Raw genomic sequence first — 23640 nt, 5'->3', positions numbered from 1 at the left:
GTCCAAAGGTACAACTTTACCCATTTCCCTTCAAGGAAAGGGAGAGCTACGTGTACACACAGCCATCACCCCAGCTTCCAAAATAAGAAAAAAACATGTTATTTTAAAATTTTTATTTCTGCAAAGCCAATCAAGAAGTGTTGGAAGGAAAAAGTGTAAAAGTTACCTTGCATATTTGGGAACAGCAAGCACTTAAGTTTGAGAAAATGAGGACTTAAAACAGCTGAATCAAAGGCAGTACCCTGCTACTTATATTTTAAAACAATGTGATGTTCTTTCTGAAACAACATTCCTTTCTTCCCTAATAACTACAATATGATACAATACGCAACAGCTCACTTGAAAGTGCTAGATCATAGGGTAAAGAATGCCATAAGCCATCCCGCTTAACATGTCCCACTATACAATGCCGTTTTGGCGCTTGAGAAACCAAGCATTTGTGTAGCATTACATTCAACAGAAACAACTCATACTCTGGGTTTAAGATCCTTGTCCCTCCAGTTCCGATGTTGTGACATCTGACTCTTCATCATTGTAAATATTTTCAGCCTAGAGACAACCAAATAAATTTACAAGTAAAATTCCCTGAGGTTTTCATATAATCATGTAAAAATGAATTTAATCTGCCAATCCCACTGTCTTATGACATTTTCACAAGAACTGACCAGTGCTATTTTTGCACTTTCCATCAAGAAAAAGGCAGGCTAGTATTCTTAAATTATTTGCCACTGTGATTCCACATATACACTTAGTCAGTGTGTACACAAGGTGTTTTCTTTTTTTTGGTACCAGGGATCGAACTTGGGACCTTGCGCTTGCAAAGCAGGCGGTGGAACCACTGAGCTAAATCCCCAGCTCCTTGGCAAGGTGTTTTCTGAATGCATCTCAAACATCACTTGGTGTTGACAGCCTTGCTGCTTATGCGAGGTGTGGATGACTTGTCAGTACCTTAGGGTACCAGTCACCACTGCGCACCCTCAGTCCCCTCCTGGGCCTGTACTTGCCACACACAAGGCCCCAGGAGCCAGAGTGCCACACCAGCCAACACCGGAGCAGATGCTGTCCGCGTCTGCATCCGTTCACACATGTGCCCAGTCAAACCCAGCAGGTGCCACAGCCGGTGGACCAAGCGCCAATACTGAATTCAAGACTTGCCAAGTGGGAATTTTCCTTTACACTGCAAGTATTTAGTACAACAGGAACCTAAATATTTCTATTATATCACTAGTAAATCTATGCTTTACAACATAGCCATTTGGGAAAAATAAATCTCAGCTCACCATTTGCCATATCTGCATGATGTTGTCCTCAGACACTGAGCAGATAACCCAAGGCTCATTGGGGTTCCAGCTAAAGTCTGAAATCTTGGCAGTGTGTCCTCCGTGAATAAACTGTAAAGAAAAGTCTTGGTAAGCACAAGTCGCTGTCCACGTGTGCTATACACTGGGCGTCAGCTGCAGATATGACACTTAGCCCAATTCTCGGCCAGTGTCCCCAAAGACATGTGGTTCTCCACAACTAGGTGCTAATGTGTAAGGCGGGCTCTCACTTTCCCACACCGGCTGGGGCCCCTGCACTGCAGGACATAGCCCTCACCCTCAGCCTCACCCCAGGGCACCACAGCTCCAAAGTCCCCAGGAGGCTGGAGCAGAGACAGCTGACAGCAGAGACTGAAGGGGCCACCGACTTCCTATGGGAGGCAGCCTCAAGGGAAAGCACTGTGCCTTCTACATCTCTGAATTAGAATTCAGAGTAACCTCTTCTTTGAAAGGACACAAATATTAGCATACTGTGTAGAATTAGAAGTCATACTTTCTGTTGAAGTCTGACTTGGCTCTTTACTTTGACAAAGGTCTGTCTGCTGAGTAGGTCATATGTAATGTGTCTTTGACCAAATGGTTGTATTAGTTTTAAAATGTGAGATGGGGCTGGTTGTAGTGCCACACACCTGTGATCCAAGCACTCTGGGAGGCCGAGGCAGGAGGGTCACAAGTTTCAGGCCAACCTGGGCAACGCAGACACCATCTCAAGAATAAAATTTTAAAAGGATGGGATGTGATGTGTGTGGCAGTGTGCTCCTGTACTGGAAACTGAGTTGCGGGGACAGCTTTTCAAAATCCTCCCAAGGGGTATGTAAGTATTTCCAGACCACTGCCTTGGAATGTGCCCATAGAAAGAAACACATCAGGGGCTGCCAGGGGCTGGGGGAGGAGAGGGTTGGGAGGTGACAGCCAGGGATTTCTGCAGAAAAAAAATGTCCTAGAATTGGTTGGTGGAGATGGTCACACAACTCTCCATATACTGAAAACCACTGAATTGTAAACTCTGTGAACTGTACCGTATGTGAATGCTATCACGATAAAGCTGTTACCAAAATAACTGAAAATAGCTGCACAAAAATAGCTGGGAGCAATGTGTGTTCTAGAAAATACTATAAAACTGCTTCACAAGCAGACTGCTCAGAGTCAGTCATTCACTGTGAAATAAAAGCACATAGAGGGCTGGGAATGTAGTTCAGCAGCACAGTGCCTGCCTGGAAAGAGGCCCCAAGTTAGATTCCCAGTACAAAAAAAAAAAAAGAAATGCAAGCACGTAGGTCCTGCCCTCTGCTGAGGCCTACGGTTACTGAGAAACCCTCCTGCCTCAGCAGCAGTGGTGTGCACTGTGGCCGAGGCCCATTCTACCTCTGCCAATTGCTGCACGGAAGCAGCTGGTTAAGGAGTGCAAGGGACTGGCTAGGGCAGTGGTGGTGAACCTCTGGCACATGTGCTGCAGTGGGGCTGTTTGTCTCACTGAAAGCTCTTAAGAGGTTCGCCATCACTGGGCTAGGGGATCACACCAGTGGGACCCAGCATGTGCTGTGTTGGCTTAGCCAGAAAGGCCCCTGCTTTATGACTTGTGAGCAAAGCATGAGTGTACCAAAAATTAGCAGTGTCATAAGCGCTAAAGAAAACCTATGCTCCAGAGTGATGAGTGACCACCTGTCTGTGACCAGGAAACAAATGTTAAATTCAGAGCAAGGACAAAGAACCTCTGCAAACTTTGGCAATGCTTCATTGAAAAGCGACTTGAACTGAAATAGTAGGTCATTAACAATTGTCCACCGTTAGGTGGTGTGAAATTGCTCAGTGAGCGGCAAGAGAACTCTCTACCCCAAATCAAACACTCAGAACATAGCACGGCTGAAACCCGTGAGGAATCACTATTCAGTACTTTCCAGGAGCCCAAATGACTTTCACTGGAACATCTGTAAAAACCTACTGGGTCCCATGTACTGGTTGTGATAAATTTCACAGCCCAGTCACTACAGCCTCCAGACTTCCATTCTGAAGTCATCTGTGAGCGCTGGAATAGGAGGATCGGACTCCTCCGTGTGCTAAGTGGGTGGATGGGAGAACCCAATCTGCATGCGCCACTTCCTCTCGAAGAGTGCATACCAGAAGTTCTGGAGGCCCATCTTCTGCATCCTCAGCTGATTGTTCTTCTCCAATTTTACTAATAACAAAAAATAATGCCTTCATTATTGAAAATTCTCGTAGCAAGAGTGTACACTAAACCACTATTCCCCTGAAAGTTCACCCTAAACACAAGCACACACCCTAAGAGTAACTTCTTGTTAGGATGTTTGCTTCCTGGAAACAGGTTAGCACTATATATAATTGTAATTGCAGAATGAGGAACTGTTCACAATAAACTGAAAATTTCTCCAACATTCTAAGTTAGGCGTGGTGGCACACCCCTTTAATCCTAGCACTCAGGAGGCTGAGGCAGGAGGCACACCATGAGTTCGAGGCCAGCCTGGACCACAGAGCAAGAACCTTTCTCAAAAAATAAAAATTCTTTCTACATTTTTACTGCATTAGAATTCAAAGGTGAAAGGTGTATTTTTAAAAAATCTACATGTGATAGGGCCGGGTTTGGTGGCACAAGCCAGTAACCCCAGCACTCAGGAGATTGAGGCAGGACAATCACTGTGAGTTCAAGGCCAGCCTGGACTACACCGAGAAACCCTGTTTCAATCCCATTTATATGCAAACGAACATGTAGCCTCTACATTCTTAAAGCCTTGTGTGTTCCAGAAGTAAAGTATGACTACACACCATCTGTCTATAAAGGTAAAGCAACAAAACAACATTAATTGTGGACTGTATAAGCCAAAACAAGATTTTATTTTTTTTTGGTGTTCAGGACTGAACCCAGGGCCTCATGCATGCCAGGCAAATGCTACATACACCTCTAGTCCAAAATGGAAGGTTAAGGTGTTTTTCTTCTAAAATTTCAGTTTGTAAGCCAAAATATAGAACCACTTGACGTTTTCCCCCCTTCCCATAAAACTAAATTTAGTCCACATCAAGGCAATACAAACTAGGCAACTTTATCAATGGCTCTAAAGGTTCAAAGGGGACTGAAATTCTTAGAATAGTAGCTCTATTCTTCATTTTGTTTTCAGGCTGGCTTAGAATTTGAGGTGATCCTCCTGCCTTAGCCTCTTGAGTGCTGGGATTAAGTGTGCACCACCACTCCTAGCTTTTGGGGGGGGCACTGGGGATTGAATCCAGGGTTGTTACACGGAGCTGCATCCCTCATTCCTTTTTTTCTTTTTCCCTCCCTCCCTCCAATTTATTTTTGGTACCAGGAATCAAACTCAGGACTTACACTTGCCAGGCAGGCGAGGTGCCTCTGAGCTAAATCCCTGGCCCTCCTTTTAATTGAATTTTATTTTTTGGTACTGGGGATCGAACTTGGGTCCTTGCGCTTGTGAGGCAGGCGGCGGAACCACTGAGCTAAATGCACGGCCCATCCTCCTTTTGATTTTTTAATGCAGGGTCTTGCTAAGTCGCTGAGTTGCTCAGGATGGGCTTGAACTTGCAATCCTCCTGCCTCAGACTCCCAGACGGCTGGAATTACAGGCACATGTGCCATGCCTGGCTCTCCTTCTAAGAGTTGAGAGAGCTGTACAGCGAGCTCCAGAGAACATAAGGTCTTTCACAGCATGGGCTATCCCTGCCCACTTCACAAAGGTCTCCCTAGTTTACACAAGCTACAGTGGGAGCTCACATCTGTAGAATGGATGGATAAAATCACCGGAGAGAAAATGGTGCAGAACCTGAGCAAGAACAGTCTTGCTGGTGTGCAGTGAGACCCTATAAGACAAGAGCAGCTGACATCTTTATTCTTTTCTATAGCAAGTGTTTGCACTACACCTATCTGGATGCTCGCTCTCGCGCGTGCTCTCTCTCTCCTGTCAGTCAACAAACATCTCAACAGAGAAATTTATTTATGGTGCACTTGCTGACTTACCCTTATTTTACAGAACAAAGACTCTTTAGAAAAGTACTTAAAATTTTGTTACTTTCATGCTAGGGTTACCGAAGTGTTAATAGCAAATTGCTTTTCTAGTATATGAATTATTACATAACCTGCCACATTAGCATACCTCATGCAGTATCTTGTCACCAGATTCTAAATTACCTCAAATCCCACACGTTCAGGCGGCGATCAGTACCACTTGAAGCCAGAATAGTTTCATTATGTGGAGACCAGTGGACCTAGCAACAAATATTCTGAGAATGTATGTAAAGCACCCTCTGTCCCTCAGTTTGTGCTACTCTTCTAATCTGGGATATTTCCCGTCCCATGCAAGCTCCATTTCTAGGCCTAGGGGCCTCAGCCCTGTTGCAGACTTTGAAATGCTCTTAAAGGGCCCAATCCCGGCCTGCCCCCAGGAAGGTACATTCCCCAGCACACCAAGGAACTCAGCCAGGGCTCCCAATAAACTTAGCCCCATAACCATCCCTGGAGCCTTTCAGCTTTTCAAGGAAGTGCATACTAATCTAGGCACGAGGCCCTTTCTTCACTAGTGGGCCTACTGCACTAGGACACCTAACTCAAAGAGTCCTTGGAGCTGACTGCTTAAGCTGATCCTATTTTTTCTTCTAGTTCTGAACTAAGTGCACCTTTAAAAGCTCCAAGTTGTTTCCTCTAGTTTACTTACATATATATAGCACAATCTCATTTACTTAGGAGACTTAAAAAAAAAAAAGGGCCATGCCCACCATCATAGACAAAAAATTTAAAACTTTACCCCTGCTAAAGTCATTACACCACACAAACAGAAGGATCACATACCTGGAAAATCTCATCCTTATGAGATTCGAAGGTGTGAAGTTTTAATTTTAAGTTACGCAGGTCCCACAAAGCTACAGTCTGAAGGAAAAAAAATGAATGAATTCATTTCTGTGCTTTACGTAAGATCTTTTAAGTACCCCATTAAAGTATAAAACTGGTTTTCGGGGGCCGGGGATTTAGCTCAGTGGTTCTGCTGTCTGCCTCGGAAGTGCAAGGACCCGAGTTCAATTCCTGGTATCAAAAAAAAAACCATACCAAAAAACTGCTTTCATAAACACTGAATATGCAAAAGCTTTTGACACCTTATCTGCAGAGCCAGTTGCTAGAATGAACTCGCTGTAGGGATTGAAGGAGAGACAGTTGACCTCGGCAGTGTGTGCATCCACCAAGTGGCTGGGCTTGGAGGTGGTGTTGGACCTGGTGTCCCATCTGAAACAGAGGTACAGGCCACATAGCACTCCAGGACGACTTGAGCCTCCCAAACTTCGCGCTCATTACTAACCCAGCCCTCCACTTTGCTCACGGCTTCAGACACCAATCACACAGAGCTGGCCAGAGGGACCTCACCAACTAACACCTTTTAGACTTTCAGGCAACAAACTAGCGCTCATTATTTCTGGTTCTTACTAGATTCGTGTTGTAATTACCATTCCAAGGATACACAAAGTAGAGGCTATTTAGCAGAGAAAAATGTAAAAACCTAGCCTTACAAAGTTCAGTATTTTGCCACATCTGTCTCAACAGCAGTTTCTTCAGGAGACAAGAAGTGTCTAAGTGGCTGAATTCAGCTAGCTCCATGGCCGCATTCCAACAGAATCACTCTCTTCTTTGACCCCCAATGTCAACCAGTCCCTCTGGATGCCAATTCTGCTATTTACCACTACCAATCATTTTCTTTCACATTTACATAGCTGCTTTTTTCAAAACTGTTCATCCATATAGCACAGTAAGTTGCATGTAAAAAGGCCATTACACACATGCAACTTATTGTACGTCTATTATACCTCACCTAAAGCTTTTTAAGCTTTAAAAAAGTAATCAAAGCAGTCTACCACAATTACTGATGGTCATTTAGGTCACCTATCAAGACCCCACCGAACTCCTTCGTACATCATGAGTTTCTGATCATCAGCAACCGATCCAAATAAGGACTCATGCAGCAGATGCCAGGCCACATCCTCTACAACGGCTGAGTGGCCAGTAAAGATTGCTTTAGCATCCACAATTTTGCCTTCCTTTGGTCCTGCATTTATATCCCACAGGCAGACAGTCTGAGGGAGGAAAAAAAGAAGACAAAAGCTGTAAGACACTGCATCTTAAAGGCTAACATGTTATTTAATAGCTTCATTTAAAACAAAACTAGATAAAAATTAGAAATACATGAGAGAGGAAATACAAACAGAAGAATGTGTGAGTGTAGCCTCCATGATGGGAGATACAGAGGGGAAGGAAAGTACACTGGGGGAACAGAGTATGGTAGCAGCTAAGGGACACTAGGTTGGAGTTTCTACTTATGTACACTCAACTGTTCAAGTATTCAAAATTCATCCAGATGATACAACCAGAGAGCCAGGAGCACAACAGCTACTGACCAGCAATGGACATTGTAAAACTTCACAGTGGGAATTAAAATGAAAATGTGTCTTAAAAAACAAGTCTCCTGGACAAGTCTGACTTCTTGGTAAGAACCACCAGACATGAGACGGCGTGGCAGTGGGATGACCCTAAGCCAGAAACCCCCACTGCTGTGTGCTAGAGGTCAAAGATTGGGGCCTACAGATTTATCTCCTCACTGTGCTTCCCCAGTATCAGTGGAGTCCAAGGAGAGAGCATGGCCTTCTTTGGGACACAAAGATCACAGCAGCCTACAGATCATGAGACTTCATGTTTAAGGCTTTCTCTCAACATCTCATCACAATGAGTTAAGAGCAAAGTCTTAAGTTTTTATGAAAACATACTGTAAGCTATAGAGCAACGATTCTCACTCAATGGTTTAAAGGAAGTAACTAATTTTGAGGTGTGTTAATATGAATTGTAATTCTACTGGCACTGACCCCATCTTTATTTTGTGTGTGTGTTGGGGATCAAACTCGGAACCTTGTGCTTTTGAGGCAGGTGGCGGGCGGCACCAGAGCTAAATCTCCGGCCTGGCCCTGCCCCATCTCTTTTTAAGCCACTGAGAGCCCCCCCCCCAACCAATGGTGCTGGGATTGCACCTGCTAGGCAAGTGGTCTACCACTGAGTTACACCAAAAGCCCCTTAAACCAATTTCCTATATGAAGAGGTTGCTATCACAAAGCTACTTCTCAGGAATACCTACTTTCCAAATAACAAAAATGTTTTTTCTTTCTGGCGGTGCTGGGGGTTGAACCCAAGTGCTCTACCACTGAGCTATACCCTAGACCTTTTGATTTTTTGAGACGGAGCCTTGCTAAATTGCCCAGGTTGGCCCTGAACTGTGCTCCTCTTCCTTTAGCCTTTCAAGTAGCTTTGACTAATAGGTGTGCACCACACTTAGACCAGCAATAGAAACTTTACAACAATACACATGACTCTTAGTCTGTTGTTACACATCCTGATGTGCAAGTTACAGGCACTGAGGACAGGAATGTGCAGAGTTCCTACCTCCTGTCCCTGGCTCCCGCTAAGGACAGAACCTGAGATCAGCACTATGTGTGGCCCTCGGAAACGCTCAGAGATGTCAACCTGGTGTCTTCAGAAGACACTGGTGATGAGGTCACTGAGTCAAGCCCACGGTCCCTATCTTGCAGAGAAGCAGAGCCTTGTTTCTGTGCTGTTCCAATAGCAGAGCTGCTGGAATGTGACCCCAGCCCCGTGAGTGCACCCAAACTTGGAATCATGAAACACGAGGGGGAGAAGCTGTTCTGATGATGGGGTGTGGGGCAGCCCCTGTGGCTTTCCAGGATGGCAAGACTGATATCCTCCCTGGCCCAATTTGGCCTGTGGACCTGGCCTCTCCCCTCGGGACAGTGTGTGAAGCCTGGTGCTCCAGCCATCACAGCACCCTGCAAGCTACCTACCCCACCCACTGCCCTCCTGAGGTCCTTTTCTGTCGACTGCGCTGGTTTTGGCTGTGTGCAACTAGAGAATCTTGATTGAGGCATTTAGTTATGCTATTCCAAACACTTCACAGAAAGGGCAATCAACACAGATAGGGAAGGCTGCATTCTTACGCACAGGAATATACTAAGTTAGTAGGCAAGCGATCTGCTCTTGTGAAGCAGACATGAAATGCTAACTGTAGTCAAGCTATATGGGCTTTCAGAAGGTCCAGAAATGTCCTTTCTTCCTGGAACCATACCACATGCCTTTCACTTACACTAAGAGAAGATACGGGACTGTTGGTGGTGAGAATGCTACTCTAATGTGCAATGAATGAATAAAACTGTCTTTTAATTGTGTGGCACTTTTAACTATCTTGTATTAAGGATATCAAGATAATAGGCAAAAAATTACTTTTCAACAATCGTTGCTGGGAAAATGGGATTATTACATCAAAAGAATGAACTGAGACCCCTATATTAAAGCATAAACAAGGGCTGGGGATTTAGTTCAGTGGTTTTGCCACCTGCTGTGCAAGCACAAGGACCTGAATTCGATCCCCGGTTCCAAAAAAAGCATAAACAAAACAAAACTACTCAAAATGGACGAAAGATCTAAATCTAAGAGCTAAAACTAAAAAACTCTCAGAACACAGATGTATATCTTTGTGACAATGGATTATGCAATGGCTTCTGAGATATGAAACCAAAAGTACAAGTGAAAAAATTTTAGAAATACATTAACCGGACAAACTACAAATTTTTGTATTTCAAAAAACACCATCAAGAAAATGAAAAGACAATCCACAGAATGGGAGAAACTTTTTGGAAATCACATATCTGACAAAAGACTTGTATCTAGAATACATAAAAAATTCTTACAACTCAAAGTAAAACAAAATCAGCTGGGCATGGTGGTGTGCACGTATTATCTCAGCTACTCTGGAGGCTGAGGCAGGAGGATCACAAGTTCAAGGTCATTGTGCACAACATAGAGGCCTTGTTTCCCTCTCCTCAAAAGGCATAAAAGACATTTCAAAAAAGTGGACAAAGGCTTTGAAAACATTTTCTCCAAAGGATGTATACAGATGGCCAATAAACACAAGAAAAGATGCTCAACATCATCAGTTAACAGAAGGAAATGCAAATCAAATCCACAACGTGTTCGCACTCACTAGGATGGCTAGAAACACAAAGACAATAGCTGGTGAGGGTGTGAAGAAAAGGGAACACTCATGTGTTGCTGGTAGCAACATAAAACGGGCAGCTGCTCATGAAAAGTTTGGCAGTTTTTCAAAAGGCAAAACACAGTGTTAGCACATGAACCAGCAACTTTACTCCTAAGTGACCACCCAAGAGAAACGAAAACATTCAGACTGGTACACCAATGTTCACATCACTCAAAAAAACAGCCCCAAACTGAAAATAAATGGATAAGCAAACTGTGGTACATGTACACTGAAATACTAGCCACAAAAGACACAAAGGAGTAATGTTACTTTAAAACAAGTGAAAGCCAGAAAGAAAAGGCCACATAATATACAACTCCACTTGTATGTGAGATACCAGGAAATTAATAGTAGACAAAAAATAAATTACTGGTCCCTAGGAGATAAGGGAAGGGAAGCAGAGGATGACTGCTTCATGGGCACACAATTTCCTTCTGGGGCATTTGATGAAAATAACTCTGGGATTAGTGGTGATGGTTGCAGAACTTTGAATATAGTGAAATCCACTTCATTGTACACTTAAAAAATACAAAAAATACATTAATCTAGAGTCAGGGATTTAGCTCAGTGGCACTGCACCTGCCTGGTAAGTGCAAAGTCCCGAGTTTGATCCCCGGCACGGGGCAGGACACACACACACACACACACACACACACACACACACACACACACTAATCTAGTCTCATAAATGCTTTATAGTGTTTCCATTATAAAGGTCTAGAGATCCTCTTTAAAATAATGGGAGGTCTTTTGCCCATTCTCTCTCCATCCCAAGAGTGCTTTGAGTTTTAACGAGAGGCTTGAGGGTGTAACTATGGTAGGGCACTTGCCTAGCATTGTGTGAGACCACAGGCTTGATCCCTAGCACTATAAAAAATAGTTTAAAAAAATTTTGGGGGCTGGAAATTTAGCTCAGTGGCGCCAGTGCTTGCCTGGCAAGCACAAGGTCCCGAGTTTGATCCCTGGTTACACACACACACACACACACACACACACAAATTTTGTCTTAGTTTTTTGAGACAGGGTTTCACTATATAGTTCAGGTTGGCCTCGAACTCTCAGGGATCCTCCTGCCTCAGGCTTCCAAGTGCTGAAATTAAAGGCCTGCACCACCAGGCCCAGTTTAAGAGCTAAATTTTTTTTTTTTTTTGGTACCGGGGATCGAACTCGGGACCTTGTGCTTGCAAGGCAGGCGGCAGAACCACTGAGCTAAATCCCCGGCCCGAGAGCTAAAAAGTTTTAAAAACTTTAAAAAAAAACTTTGTGAAACCCTAAGGCTCTAACAGAGCAGTCTACAAACCACTGCTCTAAAACCTGGGAAAATGTTATCACAAATCAACAGTGTTAGCTTAGAAAACTGTTCATCTATATAGTGCTCCTTAGTGCAGAGCTGTCCTGTGACACTTTACTTCTCAGTATATGAGATTAGGAAGAACGCATTTCTCACATGGTCGTCGGATGCACTTAGGAGATGTCCACTCAAATTAGAATTCCAGGAAAGACCATAGCCTTCCTTTTGATGACCTCTTAACCTAAGATCAGGATTACATTCTCCACTTGGGTCTAAGGAGAAAAGAAATACATTAACTACTAAGTTATTCTCTGTTTATCAGAACTGGTGAGATCAAATCGTCACTCCTTCATTGAGGGGGCTTAACAGCAAATCCACATAAGGACTTGGCCTGACACACAATCATTTTGAAAAGCTGTTTTCTTTGCTTCATTTTAAATATGTGATGCAAACTGTGCCTCACAACCATTAAATGACTGGTTTCTTTACAAAACCTAGTACTATTTCCACCACAGGCACACTGAAACTAGCTACCTGAAAATATGTGTAGTGGCAACCCCACCCCCCACCCCTGATCAATTTTCAGAAGTATTCCTAGCACAGCAGGTTGGGTCACTCAGGCCTTGCTCATCTCTAAGGTAGCCTGCAACCATCAATGACCCTTGGCCAACCCGAGAACATGACCTTCAGAAAGTTCTTTATGTCACTGTCTGATGAAGCTGTGTACACCCAAAGCAGTGGAGCATGCTGCAGCAACTTGTCAAGACTTGCAGGACTCTTCAGCAAGAATTCAGGGTGTATCTGGCTTCACTGCACAGGTCTTGTGTTTTCACTAGTATGGCTGGTCACAGCACAGGATGTGCACAGACCTCCATGAAAAACCCAGACCCTGGGCACATGTTCCTATCTGCTGCTAGGGAAACAACATGTGTCCTTGTGTCCTGAACTCTCTGGACTTCACCTGCTGTGTGCCTTTCTCCTATTGCTTTTGTTTTGGCTCCTTGGCTGTAATAACCCTCAGCTGTGAGGATAATCTGTCCCTGGCTCTTTTGGGCAGATCACCTGAGAATGGTTATAGGATCCCACCCCCGCAATTTTTAAACTTTGTAGTATATTTCGAAACAAGAAAAATGTTTAAGTACTGGCCTGCCTTTATTACTACGTACCTGGTTTAGCAGGGTGTTTTGTGTAGTCAAAAACCAACACATCAGAAGATGGTGTTTTTGTAGCAATGATGTGAGGATTTTGTGGCATGTAACGAGCACGGTTCACTTCTCCTTCGTGATTAATTTTAATTTCACATTCGATTTTTCCTGTTACAGAACCAAAGCCACCAAATTCTAATGTAGGGAAAAAGAAATAAACACATACACTTAGGATTAAAATCCATAAGTCACTTAACCTACCAGGTTTTATCCTAAGAAAATACAACATAAATTCATAGAAAGAAAACCCCAAAATGTGGGACCATCTGCCACTTGGGATTAATTTATTCTCAAAATCCATTTACATTAGAAAATATTGATAGCTACCTTATATAAGTTGATTCAGTTCCATTTTACACTTAAGACAATTAAAAATGGTCTCTTTTAGTTGTGAAGATGATACGGTTATTTGCAAAAAATTTCAAATAACCACATAATAAAGAGAACAACTTTTTTAGTTCAAATGCAACTCACTTGGAATGGTTGTTACATCAAAACAGAAACAGTTTTACTCTCAGGAATATAAACACTCCCTAAGTCTAGAGTCGGAAAGATTCTCAAATCAAACCCTTGCTGACTAGCCTTGACCTGTTCCTAAGACACACATACACATTGGTCTTGTTGGCACACTCGGTCCAGCTGCTTACGTAAGGTTAAAACAAGGGGATTAACCTCTCCATCTGGCAGGACATAAGGCTGTAGTGTTATAGCCATGAAAAGAGCCTTCAAGTATCAAAGTTGCATGAAAAGAAAGGTAACTTCTGAAAAGCAGCAAGATATCAGCAGAAAGAATACAAGCAGAGACCATCTCCATCTAAACAGATACTATAGCAAACATTTTCTTTTTTGTGCTTGTAGATAAAAACTTGAATTAGTTTGCTGACACTCAGAAAGTTATCAGGCTTCACAGTGTCAGTGTGTTATTTCTTAATGCCTAATGTAGCCTGGCAAGTAAGTAAAATAAACAGTGGCCTTGGCCAAGCGTGGTGGAGTATTTCTATAATCCCAGCACTCGGGAGGCTGAGGCAGGAAGATTGTCATGGAGTTCAAGACCAGCCTGGGCTACACAGCAAAGCTTTGTCTCAAAAACCTAAAACAGTCTGGAAAAAAAATATCAGTCTTGGGCCGGGGATTTAGCTCAGTGGTTCTGCCGCCGCCTGCCTCGCAAGTGCCAGGACCCGAGTTTGATGCCCGGTACCAAAAAAAAAACCAAAAAAAACAACAGATGTGTAATTTCAACAAATCCATCATACACAGAAGCTAACTGTCAAACTGAAAGGCCAGTAAGTACAGACATTGTGGGGGGAATAAATTACAAATTTTGAGACTGGTAAACTGGGTAAATCACTCTGGACAATAGTCTTATTTTAAATTGATAATGAATACACCATATAACCCAGCAATTTCATTATACATGATGATATTTTATGTTTATTAAGAGAAAAATCTTTTTTTTTTTTTTTTTTTTTTGGTACTGGGGATTGAACTTGGGTTCTTGCGCTTGCGAGGCAGGCGGCGGAACCACTGAGCTAAATCCCCGGCCCCTTAAGAGAAAAATCTTAAAGCAAATGTTGAAAAATGTTAAAATCACCAGAAGATCACTGGGTGTGGTGGTGCATGCCTGGAATTGGGGGAAGGGTGTGTGCCAGGGAATGGCGCCTGAAGCAGGAGGACCGCCATGAATTTGAGGTCAGTCTGGTCTACATAGTAAGCTCAAGGCCAGCCTGCACTACAAAGCAAGACCCTACCTAAAAAAAGAAAAAAAAGTTAAGATCAAAAAACCACTTGTCCGGCATGGCAGCGCATGCCTGTTGTCCTAGCACGTAGGAGGCAGAGGCAGGAGGATCGCCATGAGTTTAAGGCTTGCCTGGGCTACATAGTGAGTTCAAGGACAGCCTGAACTGCATAGCGAGATCTTGTCTCAAAAAACACAACAAAAAAACCCAAAAACCACCTGAGGCCCCAAAGAAACAAATAATTCACCTGGGAAGTCTGGCTGCTTATTAGCCTTCGCATTTCTGAGGTACACCTCTGAGGGACACTGGGACCATTATTGACTCTTGGCACAATATGGAAACATGGACCTCAGAATGTTCTTTGTCACTGATGGACTGATGCTTTTGTGGAGTACACCTGGAGCAATGGACCATGCTGTACCCGACTGTCAGGGCTACTCTGCACAAATCCCAAGATTGATTGTATGCACCTGGTTTCATTACTGGCTGCCTGCCAGCAGCACATACCTAGGTAACCAGTCTCCAAGAAAGCCTCAGACCCCGAGAGCCGAATGGCTTCCCCAGGCAGAGAGATTCTACACATGTCCCCACAGTTTGCTGCCAGAGAGAACGCACCCGGTGTGGCTTGGATGAGACTTGTGCCAAATATCCTTGAACTCGCTAATGCACATCTTGTTCCTGCTGCACTTGTTCTGTGTTATGATAAAAAACTTTGGCCATAAGTATAATTTGCTACTGAGTTTGAGTCATTCTAGTGAAATCATCAAACTTGCGGTGGTCACAGGAATACCAAAACAGGAGTGTTGACATTTATTAACTGTTTGGTATATGTATCCTGATTTTTTTCTATGCATATACCAACACATACTACTTCTACCAAAATAGACTGTAGCTACACATACAGATTATTCATTTACTGTATCTTGGATACCTTCATACCAGCACATATACATTTTTCTCATAATTATTGAGTAGTATTTCAAACATATCATAAGGTGTTGAGCTAGGTTGATTATAATTTTTCAGTCCTGCAAATAATGTGAAATCCTTGCACACGTGAGTAGTTTTGTAGACTAAAATCCTAGAAGTCACACTGCTGAGCCGAAAGATAACAGTTTGAATTTTTAGTAGCATATGCTTTAAAAGAGGCATGTTTTCTGACACTGTTGCTAGAATACATGCAATACCTACCACCCTTGTCACTGTCACAGTGGGAAGCGTCGAACTGTGCATCATCATTGGGAATATGGACCCGAGCAACCACCAGATGATTCTGCTCATCAGATGTGTGAGTCCCCAGCACCAGCCAATGTAGGGCATAATCTTTTCCTTCTGGTCTGTATAAGACAAAGTCAGTCACAGGAATCCTACAGAAAATCTTCAATTGCTAACAAATTCAGCCTAGTTCCCTCAGATACATTAAAATTTCTTTAACAAATACATACTGAGCACCCACTACATACCTGCTCCCCCACAGTTACCAACTTTACAATCCCCACATGTGCACATGTAAGGAAATACTCTAACCACAATACACAGATGGCTTGCTTCTTACCTAAAGAGCCATCCTCCCTGCCTCAATTATCAATGTGAATATGCATTTTTTAGATCAGCATTCTAAGAAGTAAATGCAGGCAAATGTTCACACAGGAGTCCATCACTAATTCCTATACTTATGTATCCTGACTTGCCACCTAAAACATATCTACCTATACTCCCATTTTAATATACCAGATGTTTTGATTCCCCAGCAAGAGGCAACAAGGTAGAATGGAAAAGGTTGAGTCAGATAAACTGGGTTTAAAACCTGGCTCAAACTAGAATTAGGTATATGCAGTTGCTTATATCACAGCCTCCCTTCAGTTTCTTCGCTTAAAAAAATAGGTTGTATGTATAAATAGCACAATGTGAAATGCTTTGTTTGTGATGCCTCAGGTTTATGAAATGTGCAATCTTGGCTTTCTGTTACCTTGTTCTGTGGAAACTCACCTTGAAACTGCTTTTGGCACCTAGGTCCAATGGGTGATTTTAACATTGGTATCTATCAATAATGCTTTCTTTTTTGTGTTCACTAGAACAGCAATTCTCACTGCCCCAGGCCCCACCGTCAGTAAGAACCAAGAGGTAGGCCTCTATACTCCACCTCGTATCTCAACTCCAGTCAAGTCAAGTCAGGCAATTTGCTGGCTGGTTCCTGAATTTCAGTTGTACAAAGGAGTCAGTGGTTAAAAAAAAAAAGGTTTGGAGGTTACTTCTAGGTATGTAATTTATTAATAAATACAAAATGAAGATTTGGCTTATGGTAAAAAACAATGCACAAATCCAAAAGCAAACAGATAGCCATGGCTAAGCAACAGCAGCCCGTTTTGGGGAAAAAAAAGACATGGGTCTTGATATGCACAGTGGGATAAAAATACAATGTGGCTATCAGGAAAAGTAATTCCATCTTCAGCCAGTTGTGGTGGCGCATGCCTGTAATCCCAGCACTCGAGGAGGCTGAGGGAGGAGGATTGCTTCGAGTTTGAGGCCAGCCTGGGCTACATAGTGAGTTCAGGGCCAGCCTGAATCATAGTGAGACTCTGTCTCAAACAACAACAAAAGAAAAGCAAATTAGGTTCTAAGCAATGTATAAAGTGAAACTTGGACAAAATAAAACCTTTACAGGGAACAGCGCGCCTTAAAAGGAATTTAAATATGCCCCAAGAAACATTAGGAAAACAAGGAGTACAGTACTTACAAGGGGGTACCACAGGGACACTTTTACAGCTGACACGAGTGACTTTTCTTGTGGAGTTCAGCAGAAAAACTAGGACCAACAGGTAAAAATGACAGGTAGACAGGCTTATCATAGGACCTTCTCCTAAGGAGCACTGTCCTAAGTGGACTGGAGGATCTTAAAAATTCCTCTTATCTCAAAGTCAGTAATTCTAGTTTCTTTTAGATCATCACACAAGATTTTTTGTTACAACAAATCCTTTCACCTCCATCATTAAGACACAATCTACTTTCCGAAACTAATCAGGATGCGTTATTCTCTTGAACACGGGATACACCTAAAGGCTGTGGAACCAAGAATGGGGAAAGAGTCTAGCCCTCTTCAGTGCCAGAATCCTTTGACCCAGTAACTCCACTGCCAGGAAGTTCACCCCATCACAAAATAGGCTCTATTACAAGATTATGAGCAACATACTGTTTGTAGCAGCAAAAGAATGAAAAAACTTAAATACCCATCAGTAAGGAAATGGTGACATTAACTCTATCCATAAATAGCATTCTACAATGCCTTTAAAAAGGAGTGTATGTGGGGCCGGGGATTTAGCTCAGTGGTTCCGGCGCCTGCCGCACAAGCCAGTACTCCCCCCCCCCCCAAAAAAAGGAGTGTATGTAAGCATGCTGATAAGAAAAAGCCTCCAACACATACTCTTTATTTATTTATTTATTTTGGTACCAGGGATCAAACTCAGGACCTTGTGCTTATGAGGCCAACACATACTCTTACTAAAAAAAACAGGTGAACAACTTGCGACCATTAAAAAAAAAAAAGATTAAGATCTAGGCATTTCTACATGCTGGTGAGCAAGGGATGTGAAAGGGGAAAAAATTTTTCACTCTATACACTTTTTTTTTTTTGGTACCAGGGATCGAACTCAGGACCTTGTGTTTGTGAGGCAAGTGCGGCACCACTGAGCTAAATCCCCAGCCCATACTCTATACACTTTTGTACTGCTTGAATTTGAAAACTTACAAAGCTGTTTATGTAGAAAATTAGTCTCAATATATATAAGAAATTATTTAACAAAGCGAGACTCTTGTCTCAAAAAACAAACGAAAAATAAATTTAATAAATGATATGAACTAACAATTGGGTTTATAATACTTCTAAAAGCCAAATCAATTATTTGGACAATTACCTAACTTGATTTAAGGACAATACCTCAGTAAGTCCAAGTGTTCTTTAGGACGTTAAATATGGGCAGAAGGGCATGTGAAGTGGAGAAGGGTCAGTTCCTCAAAGAGCCAGGCTGTGAGAATAGCCAACATTTCTACTGTTCCGTGTCTGTGGATAAGACACAGTCACAGTCCCTTTATACCCAAATGGAACCCTGCAAAGCACCACACAGTTTTCCATATCCAAGAATGCAGGCTGCTTGGCCTTTTCTTGAATTCTCTGAGCCACTAAACGTCTCACAACTCGATCTCACAACTCCTCTGTACAGAAAATTCTATAATATATAATTTAATTAAAATCATCTTCTAAGTTCCTAAGGTTTAATATCAAAGCAACCTACCTGGGATAACAGCAACGTACAGCAAAGTACAGGTTGAACATCCCTAACCCAAAAATGTGAAATGCTCCAATATGGGGAACTTGTTGAGGGCTGACATGATGCCTCAAGTGGAAAATTCCATACCTGACCCCATGTGACTGATTACAATCTAAACACAGGCACGCTAAAAATATTGCATATGATTACTTTCAGGTTATGTTTAAAGGTGTATATGAAACACATACATTTCACATTTAGACTTGGGTTCCATCCCCAGTATGCCTCATTAAGTTTATATAAAATAACCTCCCCAATTAAAAATCCAAACATTTCTCGGTCCCAAGTCCATCAGATAAAGGATAATGAACCTGTATCATTTAAAAAAAAATGTAAGCAAAGTAATTATAGGCAACGTTTAAAGAAAACTTCAGTAAAGCAGCTTTAATTGAAATCCAAAAGAAAGTTATTTCAACCCTTACAGATTATTCCTGAACAGGAAGGGGTGGGAAAACCAGCACCTGTCACCACTCACCATGTTCTTATGCTACACAAAGCATTTACCGTGTAGGATCTTAATTCCCTGAAATGTAGGCAGTCGGTGCTACCAACATCTCCACTTAACACAGGCCAGACAACACAGGCATAGAGCCTGCATAACTTGCCCTACTTCACGAAGTTAATAAGCGGGGGCAGGATTCAAACCCAGGTCTCTGACCTTAAAGGCCCTGTGCTTTTTCTTTCTTTTTTTTTTAGTACTGGGGATCGAACTTGGGTCCTTGCGCTTGCGCAGCAGGCGGCGAAACCACTGAGCTAAATCCCTGGCCCAGCCCTGTGCTTTTTTCTACTATGTTATAGTAGGTCAGAAAGATCCCAAATATTAATACATTTTAAATCTGCTTAACAAGAAGACAAAAAGATGCAAATACACATAAAGCTCCAAGCCAGAACCTGAAAGCCCTAGAGTATATGATGATAGCCAATCTATTTTTAAATCTCTTCTCAAGTGGTTGAAAAGTCAGTGCCTGCAGCTGGGGGCACAGCTCAGTGGTAGAGCACTTGAGGCCCTGGATTTGACCCGACACACCAAAGTAAAGGACAGTGCCTAGAGGTCTCCATTATTTAGCTCTTCAAGCTTAGTCCCACATTTGTACATTTAAATATATATATTTTTCAGAACCCTAACATAAGCCCCTATGTGGAAGGCAACACTCAAGTATCTAACCATTATGAAAATTATTTTATATAAAACTAGCTTATTCATTTTCATAATTTGTTGCAAAATTCTCTTTCCATATTAGAGTTTGATTTAATCCTCATTTAAGTTCACAATATACAAAAAAATGAAAACGCTTTTAAGTTAAATAGCCAGCCGTGGCGCACACCTGTGATCCCAGCACCTGGGAGGCTGAAGCAGGAGGCCAGCCAGATTGGAGCCAGCCTGGACAACACAGCAAGACCCTGTCTCAAAACTAAAAATTAAATAATAGTAATAATGTACATGGCTAAGTTCCTACCAGAAAAGGTGCAATCCTGTAAGAAAGGTAGTCTAATGCAGGTGCTGCCTCAATTCTGGAACCAACCGGTCTGGGTTGGTTAAGTCTAGGCGTGTACACTAAGGTCTGTAAGCCCAACCCACCATTACCAGCTGAATGATCTTGGGCAAGGCACTGTACTTAACAACTCAACTCCTTTCTTCACCAGCGAATCAAGGATGATAAAACATATCTACAACACAGTGCTGTTATGGGGGCTCAATCAAATAACAGGTCATAAAGCTCCTCAAAACTGTCAGCTCCTGCTCTAAGTGCTTAGTAAATGTCACACATTATTACCAAGGAAATTTCAAAATTGCCCGAAAAGAACACTCAGGAAAATTAACAGCAAGGTCAAACTGTATTCTATACTGTACTAGCAATGGTGAAGCTTTCAATGATAAACACCTCTCTGCCGCACGTGTGCCTTAGGTTCACCACCGCTAAAAACCAGTAACATCTTTTCCTTGGTCAGTTGCTGCCAAATTCTTTGCCAATTAAAATGTATTAAAAAATGTACTCCATCTTGGATGTCATTTACAGGTATGTTCCCTTTACAAAAACTCATTAAGCTACATACTTAGAACTTGTGTACTTTTCTGCATGTATGCCATTTTTCACTACAGTAAAAGAAATGCCTCAGTCGGAGGTCTAGAGGTAATGATCTACACTTAAGCCCAAGTAATGTTAAATATATTCAGTATTTTCTACAAACTTCATTAATCTCACAACGGATTCTCCCCTTTACATTATATGCCAGAAATCATCTTACAAATCACTTAAGTTTAAAAAACAAAAACCACCTGCCACCTCATCCAAAGGCTGACTCCATGTTTATATTCTTAAGCATAAAATGCCAAAAGTAGAAAATTCAAAAGGACAGTTAAATTTATGCAAAATAAAAGTTGCCAGAAACCCTTACTTAGTCACTTCAGGAAGCCACTGAACCGTAAGACTGGGCCACTGAAGAGCATGGGTCATAACCAGGTCATACAGAAACGGTGTATTCTTCTTCCAGATTTTATATTCTTCATTGATGACACGTTCTTCCACAGTATCTTCAAACACTGAAACGTGGAGAAAGCCCACACGATTAAGCAGCTCAGAAGGATCGAAGGCAGAATCTGTAGACACTGGAGGTCACCTCGAGAGGGCCACACCTAACCTACTCTTTCTTTTTACCTATCTGTAACGTGGACGCAAACAACTACTCTTCCAGAACGCGGAGAGAACCCTAAGACCAAGAAGCTTATTTTTTCCACTTTCGAGAGCAATACTTCCCCCACGCATACTGAATTGGATCAATAACTGCATGGACATCGAGACTGTCTGGCCTAGTAGAGCTGTGCGCACCTGTTCTAAGATGACGACTCATACGGAGAGGGGCTCCGCAACCCGCACGGGAAGGCAGATCCACGTGCAGCCGAAACCTACAGGCCCGCTTCCTCCATCCCCCGCCAGGAGAGGCCCCGGCTTCCACGACGCCCACGTCGGCAGCCATAGGCCGGCGGGCCTCAGAGCCCCGGGACAAGGGCGGCGACCCCGAGGCGGGCGGCGAGCACGCGCGGAAGAAGCCGCTGCGCAAGCTTCTCTGCGGTGACGGCCACCGCCCCAAGCCCAGGGAGCCGAGGAGATCGGAGCCGCGGAAGGCCCTGGGGTCTCGTCCTCGGCCCCACGCCCGGCTCCGGAAGTGCTCCGAGCCCTCCGCGCGGCGGCCCCGTCCCACGCAGGCCCCTCGAGGCGCGCACCCAGCCTCGCGCCCGGCCCCGCCCCCTGCTCCGCACGCCAATTCGCGCCTTTCCCCGGCGCGTGCCGCGGCCTCGCGCGCCCGCCGCCCCAACACCCGGGGCGCGCGCCACCCCGCAGGGCCTCTTACTCTCTTTACTCGCCATCTTGCGTCGGGTTGTTCGCCCCTCGTTGCCGCCTCGGACTCCTCACGCTAGCCAAGAGCAGCCTGACTGCTAGGGCTCTTGCTTTTCCCAGGCGTGTCACACACCCCTGGCTCTCGAAGCCTGCAGTCCGTCTTGCTGCCTGGGTGCACCCCAGACGCCTATTCTTCCCTCCTGCCTCCTCCCCGCTCGCGGGTACTGAGATCTGAGGCGCTCTTCTCTCTCTCTCCAAACTTGGAACGAGACTTTTCAACCCGCGCCTCTCAGCCCGCCCAGGCAGCTGAGCGCAGGCGCATCCGCCCTGGGAAAAAAGAGAGGCGGTGGAGAGGCGGGCCTGGGAGCCAGCGGCTCCGCCGCTTCGACCAATGGCGTGTGGCTGGCGGCTTTCACGCGCTCTTCGGAGGCGGACCTCTGGAGGTGGGTGGGGCGTTCCGCGGCAGGAAGTTGTCGAGGCGCAGGCGCGAGGATTCGCCTGGCGCTCCCAGGGCCGGCCGCGGGGGCGGATGGGGGCGCGCGGGGGTGGGGCAGGTGGAGGCTCGGCGAGCGGGCGGGCGCGGGGGCAGCTGGCCCGGGCGAGCGAGCGCGGGCGCTCGCGGGGTGTGGCTGCTTGAGGCGACGGGGTGGGAGGGGGTAGGGAGGCTGGCGCTGCAGTTCAGCTGAGCAAAATCTCAGAGCGAGAGGAAAATGGTTCCTAATCTCGAGAGATTAGTGTGCCCTCCAAGTCTCCCCGGGAATCGCGGGCGTGCAGTTCTCTGCACCCCTCAAAGGGTCCCCTGCAGCCGACCGCCCATTGCTGGGGCCTGGTGTTTCTCCGAGGCAAAGGGATCTTTCGGAGAGGCCGGGGGCGTTGGTTTAGGAAGCAGCCGAGCCACCCTGCTGCGCCGAACGTGCAGCCCGTGGCGGCGCAGGCCTCCAGGCCGCCGCTGGGCAGAAGCAGCCTTAAAAATCACATTTTCCTAGTTGGCCTGTGTGAGTCCTTAAGAGGTCGTCTTGCGGGCTTGTGCCGCGGGGTTTTCTGGCCCCGGTGTGCCCGGCTCGCGCCCGTCCCTGTTGAGTCACTCCTGCCGCGGCCGACCCCACCGCTGCGGGCGGATCCCGTTCCCCCCCCCCCCGCCGTGGGCCCCAGGAGCCTGTGGGGGGCGGCGGAGAGAACAAAGGGCGGGCCAGAGCCGGGGGCGAGGGGCGGCGACGGAGCAGGGCGACCTGGGCTGCTAAAGCATCCTTGGCACGTGTGCTGCCTCACTACCTTTCCAAGTGTCTTTATGGTCACGCGGGATCGTGCAGGTGGCGCTGCTCTCG

The 23640-nt window shown here is 44.5% G+C and overlaps 1 protein-coding gene across 2 annotated transcripts; it reads right to left on the bottom strand.

The window, feature by feature from the left end:
- Positions 1 to 98: 98 nt before the first annotated feature.
- Rbbp7 (RB binding protein 7, chromatin remodeling factor) lies at positions 99 to 22629 on the bottom strand. 2 transcript variants are annotated; one of them, XM_013066030.3, is made up of 12 exons: positions 22329 to 22629; positions 21375 to 21519; positions 15844 to 15989; positions 12878 to 13051; positions 11868 to 11983; positions 7240 to 7400; positions 6432 to 6558; positions 6130 to 6207; positions 5473 to 5549; positions 3438 to 3495; positions 1281 to 1391; positions 99 to 549 (listed from the first exon to the last, which is right to left on the bottom strand). In XM_013066030.3, the coding sequence occupies exons 1-12, from the start codon at positions 22342 to 22344 to the stop codon at positions 481 to 483; spliced, it is 1278 nt and encodes a 425-aa protein (XP_012921484.1). In that variant the 5' UTR covers positions 22345 to 22629; the 3' UTR covers positions 99 to 480. The 2 variants fall into 2 exon arrangements, with proteins under 2 accessions (XP_012921484.1, XP_004866183.1); XM_004866126.4 differs by lacking the exon at positions 22329 to 22629 and adding an exon at positions 21806 to 22171.
- Positions 22630 to 23640: the final 1011 nt, after the last annotated feature.

Source organism: Heterocephalus glaber, unplaced genomic scaffold, assembly GCF_053883595.1.
Source record: "Heterocephalus glaber isolate CG9 unplaced genomic scaffold, H.glaber_assembly_v1.0 deba00001594, whole genome shotgun sequence".
In the NCBI taxonomy this organism is placed as follows: domain Eukaryota; kingdom Metazoa; phylum Chordata; class Mammalia; order Rodentia; family Bathyergidae; genus Heterocephalus; species Heterocephalus glaber.
The sequence above is the reverse complement of the archived record's forward strand: the minus strand, read 5'-3'. Positions and strand labels throughout refer to the sequence as shown.

Excerpts from the sequence above, each read along its gene's own strand:
- Rbbp7 (XM_004866126.4), bottom strand. The coding sequence starts at position 21,953 with ATGGCTGCCGACGTGGGCGTCGTGGAAGCCGGGGCCTCTCCTGGCGGG. Across the intron at positions 6,559-7,239 it reads GATGATCAGAAACTCATGAT|ATGGGACACCAGGTCCAACA; the intron begins GTACGAAGGAGT and ends CCTCTGTTTCAG. Across the intron at positions 5,550-6,129 it reads ATAAGGATGAGATTTTCCAG|GTCCACTGGTCTCCACATAA; the intron begins GTATGTGATCCT and ends ATTTGTTGCTAG.